The sequence below is a fragment of the Raphanus sativus genome, chromosome 2, assembly GCF_000801105.2.
Source record: "Raphanus sativus cultivar WK10039 chromosome 2, ASM80110v3, whole genome shotgun sequence".
In the NCBI taxonomy this organism is placed as follows: Eukaryota; Viridiplantae; Streptophyta; class Magnoliopsida; order Brassicales; family Brassicaceae; genus Raphanus; species Raphanus sativus.
The window spans coordinates 18,194,964-18,211,021 of NC_079512.1; the positions used below are offsets into that span (position 1 = coordinate 18,194,964).

General features: G+C 29.4%; 2 protein-coding genes and 1 long non-coding RNA gene across 3 annotated transcripts; all 3 read right to left on the bottom strand.

Moving 5' to 3' along the window:
* Nucleotides 1–824: 824 nt before the first annotated feature.
* LOC108835631 (auxin-responsive protein SAUR21-like) lies at nucleotides 825–1,500 on the bottom strand. The gene has a single exon (XM_018608859.2). It carries the CDS (start codon nucleotides 1,373–1,375, stop codon nucleotides 1,082–1,084), a length of 294 nt encoding a protein of 97 aa, XP_018464361.1. The 5' UTR covers nucleotides 1,376–1,500; the 3' UTR covers nucleotides 825–1,081.
* Nucleotides 1,501–3,594: 2,094 nt separating this feature from the next.
* Nucleotides 3,595–4,242, bottom strand: LOC108835630 (auxin-responsive protein SAUR21-like). The gene has a single exon (XM_018608858.2). The coding sequence runs from the start codon at nucleotides 4,068–4,070 to the stop codon at nucleotides 3,771–3,773; it is 300 nt and encodes a 99-aa protein (XP_018464360.1). The 5' UTR covers nucleotides 4,071–4,242; the 3' UTR covers nucleotides 3,595–3,770.
* Nucleotides 4,243–11,245: 7,003 nt separating this feature from the next.
* Nucleotides 11,246–13,268, bottom strand: LOC130498914 (uncharacterized). The gene is made up of 7 exons (XR_008937948.1): nucleotides 12,664–13,268; nucleotides 12,469–12,551; nucleotides 12,265–12,344; nucleotides 11,991–12,164; nucleotides 11,821–11,905; nucleotides 11,639–11,729; nucleotides 11,246–11,549 (listed from the first exon to the last, which is right to left on the bottom strand). It is a non-coding gene; the product is annotated as an uncharacterized LOC130498914 (long non-coding RNA).
* Nucleotides 13,269–16,058: the final 2,790 nt, after the last annotated feature.

Below are 16,058 nucleotides of genomic sequence, written 5' to 3' on the forward strand. Positions count from 1 at the left end.
TTTGACATTGATTTAATTGAGAAGTTAATGAAGTGTATTTAATTCAAATTTAATTTTAGAAAACACATTAATGTAAGTGAAAAAGACAAATCATTAAAATAGGAAGTATTATTTAATTGTGTATTTAGTTCAAACTTAATTTTGGAAAACATATTAATCAAAGTAGAAAATATAAAACATTAAAATATAAAATATTATTTAATGTCAGTGGTATGGAAATGTAAATAACATTGAAAACTAAGGGGTATTCTATATGTGTACTTCTCTTTTGATAATATAGATTGGATCAAATCACTGACTTTGTTTTCCTCACTGTAACGTGAGTTGCAAGACTGATATATACGGTAGTACTAAAGCGTGTTTTAAGGACAAGATATTATAACGGATGATCCATTCACTCCCTTGACGTTGAAGACTGAATCTTTAACTTTAGAATTTCAACGAGAATGAATATGTGTTCTTAGAGAGATGAAGAGCAAACAAAACCGTAAAAGAGAGAAACAAAGGAAATTTCAAGAAACAGAACAAGAAAGACATATTCTAGCAGATATTGGTTATACACTTATACATAAGATGGAAGAGCTAAGGCAGAGATTCAGAGACAATATTAGTCTCTATATGATTCATACTACGACTTGATAGCAGCTTGAACCTTGCTGTTAAACAGAATAAAGAACTCTTAAACTGAAAGCTAATAAACTAAAAAGAAGGGACGAATATTGATTCAATCCGTTTAAAGTATCTCTTTTCTCTGCTCAGTCTTCTTTTTAAGATAAAAGACTTCATTGGATGATAATTTGGTTAAATTGAGCCACGAATCCATATGATAAATGCTCTCATTTAGTTTAATTTAACAGAAGATAAAGTACAATTTAAATAGCTGTTCAATTGGTGTTGTCATATCTTTTTCAATGATCGATCCAAAATGCATAAATATAACATTATTCATGATTGTGTCGATAATAGAGTATTTACTTTCAAAACTTAAGAACTCTTCCGAAAAGAAATTATAAAAATACATCTATATACAATGAAGACGTCTAACTCTAATTCTAAGAAGAAAATGGTGGATGCATGATCATCATCGAAGCCGAGAAATCACATTGATGAAAGTATACTCTGGACAAGGGATGGTTAAGCCACCCATCGGATGATCGAACCCAAACTCTTCTTCAGATTTGCTAAGAAGAGCTTGAAAAGAAGGCTTGCTCAGGTATGAGATTGGCACCACATATCTCTTCTTCTGGCTCTCTCCTACGTACACCACAAGAAATCCTTTTGGTGGCGACGAGGGTGCCCTTTTTCTTGGTGCTGCTGCTGTTATGGATCGGCCAAGAATCTTCTTTGCACCGAGTAGATTTCTCACGAAAGCCATTTCTAGTTTCTTTTCTTTTCTGAAAGTTTGAATCCTTTTGAAGATGTATGAAAAGATTCAAGTTATCTCTTGGATATATTGCTTGTTGTTTGTTGATGATAGAAAGAAATGGTTATATGTATTTATAGAGAGATCAAAGAATGAGTTGAAATCTCTGAAAAGTCCTTGAAGCTTGTGGTCTTGAAATGTAGGGCAGACTAGAGAAAGTTTCACATGCTTCTGCCTTTACCACCTGGGAAACTTGTAGTTTAATGCAATTCGCTTGATGAAATTATTAATTGAAAAACGAAATGCATTTCAAAAGGGCTTTGCTTTCTCGATATTTATTTTAGATAAGACATATGCTATTGTCAATAATAAAGACCAGCAAGTTTCTATTCTTCATGTTCTACGGTGATCATATTCCCTCGTCTATGTGGTCTAAATGGATTTAATTAATAATAACTCAAAGTGGGGACTTGAAGTTTCTCAACAACAGAACAGCAAGTCTCTGTCACATGTTAAGTTGTTCTTTGATTATATCCGCTTAGGATCTTTGTTAAGTTGAATCCATTATGGACAGAGTCAAAAAACGTCTTCTGTTATCAATTCTGAAGATATTTGTGATTTTATTTAATTTATTATACAAATACACATAATGTTCGTAACAAAAAATCTAATAATTTCAAACTCCGGTCATTCCGACAACTACATTGCCCGCAAAATCCACAGGAATATTGGCCAAAGCAATTTGTCCAAAAATAGTTCCAACAGCAAATATAGACGGACTCTTGACTTCCTTTATAGTTTCAATGAGAAGACTAATGGAGAAGCTGGTTGCTAACAAGAAAGCGCCGGTTTTGTCAAATTTTGAATTTGTTGGTGCCAATCAGAGGTTACATATAAACAAGATAATTTTTGACCATGCTCAACTTATATATTTTAAATGAATAGAAATGTTGTAGGAGAGATGAAGAGGAAACAAAAACGGTAAAAGAGAGAAACAGAGGGACATTTAAGAGCATCTCGAAAAGGAATCTCTATTTTAGAGTTTGCAAAACTTTTTTGAAGTTTCAACATGTTTTTTTCCCAAAAGTTAGCTTCAAACCTAACTTCAAAATTATTTATATTTTCCACTATAGTCCCTATATTTTTCTAATTAATATAAATATATTAAATAAATAACTAGCACATATATAAAAAGTATCACATTAATGTTATTTAATAAAATCTTACTGTAAATATATAAATTATAAGTATAAATACATAACTAAATATTAAACTACAAAAAAAGACACTATATTTTGAAGCTTGCAAAACTTCATATTTGAAGTTTAAAGATGTTTTTAAACTTCATATTTATGTCTAAAGATGTTTTTAAACTTTAAAACTTCTTATTTTAAGGTCTATATTTAGTTTTATGTGTAAAACTAAAATTTGTGAAAACAAATATGAAATATTATAAGATATGACTTTTTAAGAATAAAATGATAAACAACAAAATATCTAAGAATCATAAAATGTAATACGTAATTAATTGTAAGGACCAAAGTGCAAACAAAAATATGAAACTTCAAATTTGAAGTTTTGAGTAATGATACTCTATATTTGAAGTTTCACTATTAAAAACTTCAAACTTCATATTTGAAGTTTTTATTAGTGAAGCTTCATATTTTGAAGTTTCATATTTGAAACTTTTTTTTGTTTAGAAAAAAATATTTCAAATATGAAGTTATAAAGTGTTTTTTGGAAATGCTTTAAGAAACATCACAAGAAATATATTTCCTAAGCAGACTGTGGGTTATACATTTTTTTTTTTGTCACGGACTGTGAGTTATACATAAGATGTAAGAGCAGAGCTAAGTCAAAGATGCGGAGAAAATTTTAGTTCCTATATGATTGTCGTACGGCTTCCTAGCATACTGAACGTTACTTTTTTTTTTTTGAAACACTAATGTTAACCTTAGCAAAAAACACTACTGTTAACCACTATAACCTTTACCAAAAAAAAAAACCACTATAACCAGGAAAATTAATAAATTAGCAAACTTATAAACTGAAAGCTCAAAAGATACAAGGAAGAATTCTTTTGGTTGATAAAAGGAAGGGATGGATGTTAATGTGAATCAATCTAATGTCATCTCTTGGCACTGCTCAGTCTTCTCTGTTAACTGAAAGACTTCAATAATTGAGAATTTTGGTTTAATTGAGCCAAAGATCCATATGATAACAGCAACTAAAATATAATTCAAAATTGTTGCTGTCTTTTATTTTTCATTATCCAAAATGTATAAATATAATAGAATAATGGTATTTACTTCAAAAATCTAGAACATAGAAGAAAGAAAAGAAAAACTCATCTATTTACAAGGAACAAGTCTATGTCTAACTAAAAGAAAAATATGTTGGATAATCATCAGTGGAACCGAGACGTCACATTAATGAAAGTAGATTCAGGACAAGGGATGGTTAAGCCCCCCATTGGATGATCAAACCCAAACTCTTCTTCGAATTTAGTGAGAAGAGCTTGAAACGAAGGCTGACTCAAGTATGAGATTGGCACCACATATCTCTTCTTCTGGCTCTCTCCTACGTACACCGCAAGAAACCCTTTTGGTGGTGCCGCCAAGGTTGCTCTTTTGCTCGTAGAAGCTGTTGCTGTTACAGAGTGGCCAAGAATCTTCTTTGCACCCAATAGACTTCTCACTAAAGCCATTTATATTTTCTTTATCTAAAGATTTGAATCCTTTTGAAGATTCTGAAGTTTTTATGAAAAGATTCAAGTTTTTGGATATATTCTTGTTTTCTGTTGATGATAGAAATAATGGGTAATGTGATGTGTATATATAGAAAGATCAACTAATTAATTGAAACCTCTCTGAAAATTCCTTGAAGCTTGCGGTCTTGAGCGTGGCGCAGATTAGAGCAGGGTTTCACATGGTTCTGTCTTTACCAACTGGGAAAGTTATAGTTTAATGCAATTTGTCTTGATGAGATTGTTAATTGAGTGTGGGACAATATACTAAAAACAAAATACAATTCACAAGGGTTGTTTTCTCAATGTTTTCTCAAAGTTTCTTCATGTTCTGTGGTGATCATATTCCCTCATCTCTCTGGTCTAAATGGATTTATGTAATAACTAGATTATGACCCGCCCTTTGAAGGGCGGGTATATTTTTTACTTTAATTTAGTTCTCATATTTGTGTTTTCTTTGTGAGTATATTTTTATTTTTCTTTACAATCATATGTGTGTGTGTGAATCTTAATCAAAATATATTTTATTAAATAATAGTAATTTAAAAAATTGATCCGGTAGGGCTGGGTTGCCGGTCGAACCCGCCAACCCGCGTGTTTCAGTTTCGTTTTGGTCAAAAAGTACGATCCGCACAACCCGTGAACAAATAATTTGTACCGGCATCCGTCCCATTTAATTTTGCGGTTATCCGCGGGTTATAAATTTTTTTAGTATAATTTTTAATTTAATTATTATAAAAATAAAAATATATTTATAATAAATAAATTATATTTTTAAAAATTTTAATTGTTTTATCAATTACCATATTTTTTAAAAAAATGTTTACTTTTATTTTTATTTTTAAATATTTTTCGGATCAGCGGGTATACGCAATCCAAAATCTACCAACCCGCACCATCCCGAATAAAATACTCATAACCTGCATCCGCAAATCGATTTTTTTTCAAAAAGTTGAATCAAATTTGTGATCCGTCCTCAAAAGGACGCAAATAAAATTATTTTATTTGTGTTTTCAAGTAATTATATATTTGTTTATTTGTAATTATATTTGTGTATAATATTTTTTTTTTAAATGATTATCAAGAAATTTTGAAAACTGTATTGAATTTGTGATGTTGAACTTTATTCAAAATAGTTAGGTAATTTTTTTTTATAACAAATTATATACAATTTTGTTTAGTAATGAAATAGTATCTAAATATATGTAATGATATGTGTCCATTAAATTTTAGTGATTTGATTTTGTATAATGATTTATAAAATGTTATTATTACACATAATAATTTTTCATGCACTTTAAAATGGGTCGTAAGTTTTGACCGAGTTAAATGGAAATGTTCACTTTAGTTATTAAAACCTAGTTTTATTTATTAAAAATTGTGACTAATTGGCCTAATTGTTAAATGAAACCTAGAATGACCCAATTGAAATTTTTTAAACGTTTTGCAGTTAGATTAGATGCAGTTACATACGTAGATGCAGTTATAATATTAGTATAGATGCAGTTATATTTAAATTCAGTTATATTTTAAATGGACATAACAAATATCAATTGGTCATGCTGGAAAATTAATAGAATAGATAACTCAAAGTAGGGACTTGAAGTTTCTCAACAACAGACCAACAAGTCTGTCACAGGTTAAGTTGTCCTTTGATTATATCCATAACTAGATTCACACAGCAGTTATATACGTAAACAAATTTGAGTTCCTTCAAATCTGAAAATAAATATATATTAGGGACAAAAATTCTACATTAAAAATTGAAAGAGATTTAAGTCATATATAAAATAGATGGACTAATCTATTTATGGTTTTAAATTGGAAGTTTAGCTATCTTAAAATGGTATCAAAGTCTGATCCACACAGTATAAGCCAATCCACATGGATCTGATCTTGAGCTGGTCCAATGATCCTTCCCCGAATGGTGTATTAGACACCTGTCAATCTTAAAATTTTACGGTTTTGTTTCGTTATTTTTAAGCCGTGCACACATTTCAACTCAAACAATAAGGATTGGGAGTTAATGTCAAACGGCCCAAATAGAACTAACTTAACACAAATTCTCGGTCCCGTCACTTGCGCCGACCCCTCTCCTTCCTGTGAATGCGTAACTGTTCCACTTCCCCTTCCAATTGATTTTTCTGATAAACGTATGTAGTTATGGATTCCAGTTTGACGATGTCCACTTCATCCTACATCCATCTTTGAAAACCATATCAACACCAACACCCATCAGCTCTCTTCCTTCTTAAAGTTATGTGCTGATGGGTGTTGATGGAAAGATTTGTATCTTATGAGTTTGTTTCATTTTAGTAGACACTTTTACACTTGCGTAAAAAACTAAAGCTTCGTGATTACGTTGTTTAATTTCACAGTCAAGCCTGATTCAGGGGTCTATCAATACGGACTCAACACTTTCAAACATATACTAAAAGGAGGGCTCCACTGAGATTTTCAGTTTCCATAAACTCGAGCAATTGATGACGTTGGCAAAATACAAATGTCGAGCGGCCATGTACGTCTTCCTATTTGCAGCATCCGTTGTTAGTAGTTGAATATTCTGATATCTGAGTTGAAAAGGTCTACAGTATCGACAAAAGTTTATTATGTGAAATTCTAGATATCTACACTAAAAACATACTATTTTTTAAAAAGTATATAGTGGCCACATAGATTTGTTATGTAAATTCTATATCTATATATAATAGCAAACCATTTTTTGTTTTCTTTGACATCAGTATTTTTTATAGGAAAATAAAATGAAGATCTAACGGTTCAGATTGATTTGGTATTTAATCCAAGGGTTCTACTTCTTCTAGGTGATGTCATCTTTTTTTTTTAAATAGAATTTAGTCGAAGCTTTGTGTCGGCATAGGTAGTGAAGCATTGTGTTCGTTTGTTAAAGGAGTTGCGACTCCTGGTTCGCATCTCTTCAGAAAATCTATTTTTTTGGTTTTTGTTGATGTCAGCACTTTTTTATAGAACAATAAAAATTTAAATTGAATGGTAGAAATTGCTTCTTTATGAAATCTAATGGTCGAGTTTTAGTTTCGTTTAAATGTATGACATCATCAATTAGTGTGTCCTAACGTTTCATTTTTGAATCATTGATTATCAAGAGACGCAACTCTTTCTCTTTTTTTTCTTGAAACCAAAAGACACAACCTTTTCAAAAATAAAATTTCTTATAATATCCCCTATATATAATCTTTAATACTTTCTTTTGCCATTGTTCTTACTAGGGGTGGGCAAAAAATCCGAACCCGAAAAAACAAACCGAACCCGATCCGAAAAAGTAGCACCGAATCCGAACCGAAATTGATTAAATATCCGAATGGGTTCAAAATTTCGGTATTTAAAGAACCGAAACCGAACCCGATCCGAACCGAAATATTTTGGGTACCCGAATGTATCCGAAATAAATTTATATACTTAAATATATACATTATTTTTATATATAATGTATATTAAAATTATTAAAAATATATAAGATACCTTTAAATTTTCCAAAATACTCGGAAAATATATGCAAATAGTCAAAAGTAAATGTTTAAAATAGCTAAAGTATACTGAAAACACCAAAATAGTTAAATATCTATTGATTCTTTATCCAAATATTCAAAGAAAACCAATTTATATATTAAATTAAGATATTTTGACATATATGTTATGAAAATTTATATGTAATATATTATCTTTCTTATAGATTTTGAAAATTTAAAGTATATAATGAATTTTGAAAATTTAAAAATATTTTAAATGGGTTATCCGAACCCGAACCGAACCCGCAAAGATCCGAACCGACCCCGAACCAAAATTTAGAAATATCCGAATGGGACTGAAATCTTTGACCCCGAAAACCCGAAACCCGAATGGACTGAACCGAAACCCGAATGGGTACCCGAACGCCCAACCCTAGTTCTTACTCCCATTCAATTTTATTCTCCTACCATTTACAGATCTTTTATATCACTTACGGTGGTATTTTTTCGTTATGGAAACAATTGTCTCGCTCTCCCAATTTCTTTCCATATCATCCACAGTCATCGAGGTTTCAATCAACATCTTTTTAAACGAAGAAAATGAAAAACGCTCGAGAAAAATTAAGTCATCGACGTTCACTTGTTAGTAAATTTTGCACCCAAAAGTAGAAAAAACTATGAATCAACTGAAATAACTGTTTCTTTTTGTTTTTTTTGATCACATGTCTGTTGATAACCTAAGAGAGGGAATTAAGGAACAACAGCAGAAAAAGCCGTTGATAATAACATGAGAAACGGTAAACTGATATAAAGAAGAAACAAATCGAGTTTAACTTGATGACACATCAAACATCAAAAGAGAGATTTTTGTAATTTAAGCAATAATCACGTGAAATTTTTTGGTGGCTGTTGGCTCTTACTACCGCCCGCAGAGAAGAAGACGGTTTCTTATATTCTTCTCTCTATGTTAGGAAGTTTACTTTTTACTGGTTTAGATTAATATTTACACGTGAATTATTTATTTAGGGTTCATATTAGAAATAAAGGCATCTCGTCATTCAGATGTTTTTTTTTTTTTGAAAGAAACATTCAGATGTTTTTTTCCTTTACAATGGCTACTTTTTTTTAACAACTCTTACAATGATTACTTTATTTTCTTATAACTCTTTTGACAGCTAAACCAAACAGTTTTCGTAAATAAATGAATTATCACTCTTTAGGGTATCATGGATTCAAAAAACCAATAGTTCAAAACAACATTTTCAAACCATACATTCATTTCATGAGAAGTTATCATTTGAATTATTACAATGATGTTTGTTAACTTTATTTATTTCATTTTGTAGAAATATCTTCTCAGTTATAGGTTTTAATTTTATAATACTTTCAAATTATAATTTTGAGAAAAAAATTATTTGATTATTTCTAAAATATTTCAAATAGTGTAGAATTGCATAAAATTTACTGATAAAATACTCGTTTTCATAGCGATTTTTGCTGATATAGAATTTCACAAAAATATGTTTATCAAAAGATCAGAGATTAAAAAATAAGCAATCCACTATTTTACTTATGTTCATTTTCAGCAACATACGCATGAACAAAAGTCAACAATGCATCATAAATACCATTCTTTTCAAAAAAAAAAAAAATCATACATACCATTATGCTTGTAACTGTTTTTATAATCATAGCACTATAGAAACGTTTAGACGAAAATGTAATTAAAAAAGTCTATATGTTATTTATAACATCAAATCTAATCTTTGAAAATAATATGTATTATTTTAGCACTAAGTAGTGTTAAAATTTTGTTTTTATAAAACATAATAGATATTATATTAAAATTATCCATTTTTATTTTTTAATCTTAGCTATATAAATTATAATATTTTTAACAAATTTTCACTTTTATATTTTATTATAATACTGGCTACTATTTTTGTATATAATTATTTAAAATATTTAATATATTGTTGACAAAAAAAGATTAATACATCATTTTCTCTACAGTTTGCGAGGGTCCGAAAATATTTTTATATATTATATTATATCACGTTTCATTGTTTTTAAAATATTTTTTATATATGTTATTTGAAACCCAATATAAAAGAGAAACTAAAATAATAAAAAAATAAAAAATATTATAAAAATGTTAATAATGGCATTATTATATTATGACCACGTTTTTCCATTTTATAAATACACTAGGGTAAACCCGCCCTACGGACGGGCGTGTAAATACATTTTTAATATAATATATAAAATGTTTACTTTACTTTTAACTAATATTAGTACCAAAGTGCTTAATGCTTTTACAAAAGTTTTAACTATTCATTTAGAAAAAATATAGATTTGTCTAACTATAATGAAATATTGAAAATACAATTATATAGTTTCTCTCGGTGTTTATTTAAATTAATTTAACTATACCAATAAGTCTCATTTTTTTAAAGTACATACAATTGAAGTAAGTAGAATGAAGTTATTTTCTCTCGTAGTTATGGAGGAGGTTCTCCAAGTGTGTACCAAGATGATTAAAAGACAAAGTGAAATCATGATCATCGATCTTGCAAATTAGAATCTTGAAGGAAGATATAATCATTCTGGGTATGTCACAACTATAACGGATTGCGGTTGAAGGATCAGTTAGTTAGTGTATAATCGAGTTGATGAGTGTGTCAATACCATGGTAATATTTGGTTTGAATATGTTTGAGATTCGTATAGTATTCCGTAGGAGTTTTTTTTTCTTGAACAACCGCCGTATAAGTTCAGAATGTTTATTTTGAGTCTGTATTACCTAGGGCCGTAAGGAGCATTGGATTATTAAGTGTGTTTAAGTGTTAATATTTTGGGTCATCCATTGTGTGTGATCGTTTGTTGTAGTTGAAAATTATGTTGTTAAAAAAATTCCCCTTGTTCGGTGGTCTGATTGATTACTTGTTTGTCAAAGGATTAGATACTTTAATTTATAAAAAAGATCCATGTGTTGCTTGTCATGTAATGTTACAGTCAGAGGACATGTACTACGTTATTGTATTATGCACTGAGCCTTTGTGTGTTCCAGAAATTAGACTCTTTAATATTGTTTTATTTCTGAAACTGGTTTAGTGCATTCATTTGTGGTTAGATACTTCTCGGCCACTGTAAATTTTGAAATAACTTGTCTGTATATAACGAAGAAGCTCATGTTTTAATTGATATGATTAAAGCTGGTTTGATTGTCCGAATGTACTTCTAATAAAAAAGGATGCAAGACGTGTATGTACAACTCAATGCACCCTAATAATTCATTCAAGGTGTGATTATTTTATCCGTTGTCCGTTACACTTATTTGTTAATAAGTATTCTAATCTAATAGTAACAGAAACTATGAGGGATGAATTTTGAGCAATCTTGTAAGGGTTATTCATTGTGAACCCTATGATTTCAAAAACCAGGATACGGTTATCCTTGCAAAAACTGTGTTGTTGGAGCTCAGGCAACTGTTTTTGATATATGCTGATTGTCTTAATCATTCAGCTAAAGGGTCGTTACATCATACCCGATATCATAATCTTAAATGGCTAAAGTTGATAGTTCATGTCGAAGATCTAATAGATATATCTGATGTGCAACATTCTTCATCTTCGTTTCTCATGTGAGGATAATACATTGGTTTTCATAATTATTCGGAATGTAACACATGTGTTACGCTATTTTCTAATAAAACTCAATATTTTGAACTGGCATAAAGTAAGTACACTGTTATTGTTTGACTATCTGTAACTACTTGTCTGTGTGACCAGTAATAGTTAGAAAACAGAAAAAGAGTTCTCGGAACAAAATTCATGGTTTCTGCAAATACAATTCCTTGCTTCCACTGAGTTATTTCTTCAAAAGTTCATATGTTATTTTCCTTGTAGGTAACAGTTTAGAATACAATTCTTCTTCATGAACACTCCTGTCATTTCCTGCACACCACCAGCACCAAAAACATATGTTTTCATGATAATCTAAATTTAAAACATCTCTCTGATCCAAAGAAGGCGAGGTGTAGCACCTGTTGAGGATAGTCAGTAGTGTATGTTTTCTAAATGTGAATCGATGATCAGATTCCCAAGGCAGTGTAGACGCAATAAATCTCTCTCGGCCTGCTTAAACAAATAATATATTAGTTAAACACAGTATACCTTTTTAAGGAAAACATTGAGAAATGGGATATGTAACATATGTTTGGCAAACCTGTCTTGTTTGAATCAGACCCATCAATGCCCAAGAGGTTCGCACCAGGTTTGATCTTCGGTCCTCCTTCTAATTCCATGTATCTCTGCATATCCAAGAACACTCAAGAGTTATGGAAAGAGATTTTCAGGAACTTAAATCTTTAGAACTGATTATAGAAGAGACATTACCTTTTCTAAGACACATAGCTTTCTCCCCAACCTCCATTGCTGTTTAGTTTCTTGAGAAGGAAGACAACACCTTCACGCATACCTAAATAGTTTTCATATGTTTTACCAGTTCGTGCCAAGCCTCCAAGAGCAAACCATGTTGCATATGTGTAGCAAACTACCTAACTTCCAGACCTGCCAATCGTAGAGAAACACTTCTTACACATCAGTAACTTCTCCTGACCATGCTCTGCCTTAGTTGTAGACTCTTTAAGTTTTAAGGGATCGTACGTACCATGAACCACTACCTCTTCAATCTCGAGTGCTGTTTATGAACTGCACCGCCTTTTCAATGGTGGCTGGAATGAGAGTCACCTGAAACACAGGTGCAAAAAGAAAACATAATTAATAAGCGGTATTGAAACTAACTACTAAAGAGTCAGAAGAAAGCGGAGTTTGAATAAAAACTGAGATTATTATGAGTTTAAGAACGGGGAACCTGAGAATCGACAAAGAGCATGTTAACACCCATTAAATCGCCACCGATTCTGGCTTCCAAGAACCTGAGCAGCCACACCTCCACTGTGGAAAGAAATCAGCAAATAGAAACAGAGGAGTAAGCCATTAAAGTGAGAAAGAAATTTATATTGCTATTGGAATTGTGAGGATGATTCCCAAGGCATTAGGATCTTACCTTTCTATAGGTGGAGATATACTGGATGAAAGAAGGGTTAGAATCATTGAATGAGCTATTAGCGATTTTGAGGAGATGAGACGATATCAAAGCACACAGAACCGACATAGAAGCAGCGATTACTGATGGAGACACCTCTCTCTCTGAGACTTTCAGAACTTCATGATGGTATGCCAAATAAGCTTTCGCAGGCGACGATGAACCTCTTTGAGTTAGCAATCTGAATAAGTCTACTAAGAAGGAAATAGAAGATGATTTCGAGATGAAGATTGCTGACTTTTTTATAGTCTTAGATAGACTAACTTGGCGAAGAAAGATCGCATTGAAGGCTAGATGGTGGTTGTCGAAATTAATAAGGGATTAAACACGAAGAAAAGAAAACTGGGAGCGTTTCAACGATTCAGATGAAGATAAGAAGTCACCGCAGACAAAGAGGAGAGACGCATCGCATCCCGTCGGAGCCCAGATCACAGCGACATAAAAATAAAAGAAATAAGCCCAAACCCAACACATTGACTTAATGAAACGCCGAGTTTAGTACGGCTGGACACGTGTTGACGCGAGAACAAACGAATTTCCAGGCTGGATGGTGACGTGGATAGGCTCAGGAGTGATTAAAGTGTACTTTATATAAATAGATTGTCAGTTTAAAATTGAGTTCAGTTGTAATAGTTACATATGAAATTATATATGTTGAATCAAAGAGTATGTTAAAAATTGTGTCTGTTTATAAGAGTAGTTGTTATGTTAAAGTGTACAAGAGAGAAGAGTTATGTCTCTTGCCTTTCGTTCTCTTTTATTCGTATTGTTTCATGTCTATATAAATCAATTGACATTTTCTTGTAAACATATTCTATTTTCTCAGATAAATAAAATTATTGTTTCTCTCTCAAGTCAAAGTAAATTTTTTTTTTTTTGTTTTTAGTCACAAGGATTGTGATACAAATTTATTGTCCTTTGTATTAGGAAACTAAGTTTCCATTTACATATATGTGATTTGAAAACCAACATAAAAAGAAAACTAAAATAAAAAATAACATAACAAAGATTATAAAATGTTAATAATGACATTACTTATAATTTTTATTTTTTTATTAAAGATATCATTGTAATTAACCATTTTAAGAATTAACGCGAGAATAACACATAGCAAACTGATTTCTCAAATAATATTATAGAGATAAATATATAAAATATCATTTATACATCTTTCATAACCATGTTATCTTAATAAAAGGCTTTTGTGAATGTGACATTCCATTAAAATTTATTTCATAATGTTATTATACATTATATTCTTTTTAATTATACAAGAGATTTAATTTATTATACATTATATATTATACGCTTTTTACCGATGTTTATAAGAAAAATTAAAATCCTAAATATTTTCTCTTTTGAACTCTATTTATTTGACAACTTCTCAAAAACATATCATAAGTTTTGAATATTCTCAAATCAAAATACTCATAAACAATAGTATCATAGTGTGTTCAATTCCAAACAAAAACATGTTTTAAAAGAAAAAATATAATTTAATTTGTAGAATAAATATTTTCTTAGGTATTTAATGAATCACTGCGACCATTCTTTTTTTTTGTTTTTAGTCACAAGGATTGTGATACAAATTTATTGTCCTTTGTATTAGGAAGCTAAGTTTCCATTTACAGATATGTGATTTGAAAACCAATATAAAAAGAAACTAAAATAAAAAATAACATAACAAAGATTATAAAATGTTAATAATGACATTACTTATAATTTTTATTTTTTATTAAAGATATCATTGTAATTAACCATTTTAAGAATTAACGTGAGAATAACACATAGCAAACTGATTTCTCAAATAATATTATAGAGATAAATATATAAAATATCATTTATACATCTTTCATTACCATGTTATCTTAATAAAAGGCTTTTGTGAATGTGACATTCCATTAAAATTTATTTCATAATGTTATTATACATTATATTTTTCTTTTAATTATACAAGAGATTTAATTTATTATACATTATATATTATACGCTTTTTACCGATGTTTATAAGAAAAATTAAAATCCTAAATATTTTCTCTTTTGAACTCTATTTATTTGACAACTTCTCAAAAACATATCATAAGTTTTGAATATTCTCAAATCAAAATACTCATAAACAATAGTATCATAGTGTGTTCAATTCCAAACAAAAACATGTTTTAAAAGAAAAAATAATTTTAATTTGTAGAATAAATATTTCTTAGGTATTTAATGAATCACTGCGACCATTCTTTTTTTTTTGTTTTTAGTCACAAGGATTGTGATACAAATTTATTGTCCTTTGTATTAGGAAGCTAAGTTTCCATTTACATATATGTGATTTGAAAACCAATATAAAAAGAAAACTAAAATAAAAATAACATAACAAAGGTTATAAAATGTTAATAATGACATTACTTATAATTTTTATTTTTTTTATTAAAGATATCATTGTAATTAACCATTTTAAGAATTAACGCGAGAATAACACATAGCAAACTGATTTCTCAAATAATATTATAGAGATAAATATATAAAATATCATTTATACATCTTTCATAACCATGTTATCTTAATAAAAGGCTTTTGTGAATGTGACATTCCATTAAAATTTATTTCATAATGTTATTATACATTATATTTTTTTAATTATACAAGAGATTTAATTTATTATACATTATATATTATACGCTTTTTACCGATGTTTATAAGAAAAATTAAAATCCTAAATATTTTCTCTTTTGAACTCTATTTATTTGACAACTTCTCAACAACATATCATAAGTTTTGAATATTCTCAAATCAAAATACTCATAAACAATAGTATCATAGTGTGTTCAATTCCAAACAAAAACATGTTTTGAAAGAAAAAATGTAATTTAATTTGTAGAATAAATATTTTCTTAGGTATTTAATGAATCACTGCGACCATTTAAATATATTACTGTAATATGTAAATATTTAGTTTTGTTATACTAATATATTTTTAATAGTTTTAGTTTGAACTTTATTTATTTAATTTCATATAACAACAACTCAAATTTAGATTTTAGTTTGACAGTGCTCTCAAATTAAGATTTTTTTAAAACAATTTGGTTATTAATTATAAATTATATAAAGTAACGTAGAATTGGGTTCCAATTCACAGAGAGAATATTAAAATCATTTCAATTGTACGATTAGAGATGTACAAAAATGATTGAAAAGACCAAAATTATAGGTATGTTCAAGTTTCAATAGAACTCTACATAACAAAAAGCAGATATCATCAAATGGTTATATTCCTATTATAAATTTAGTAGATATACTTTATTTAGCAACCACTTTAATTAAAATAAAATCTTTAAATGTTTATTTTTCATATAAATATTATATTA

What these genes read in the sequence shown, in the direction of transcription:
- LOC108835631 (XM_018608859.2), bottom strand. Translation starts at nt 1,375, where the DNA reads ATGGCTTTCGTGAGAAATCTACTCGGTGCAAAGAAGATTCTTGGCCGA.
- LOC108835630 (XM_018608858.2), bottom strand. Translation starts at nt 4,070, where the DNA reads ATGGCTTTAGTGAGAAGTCTATTGGGTGCAAAGAAGATTCTTGGCCAC.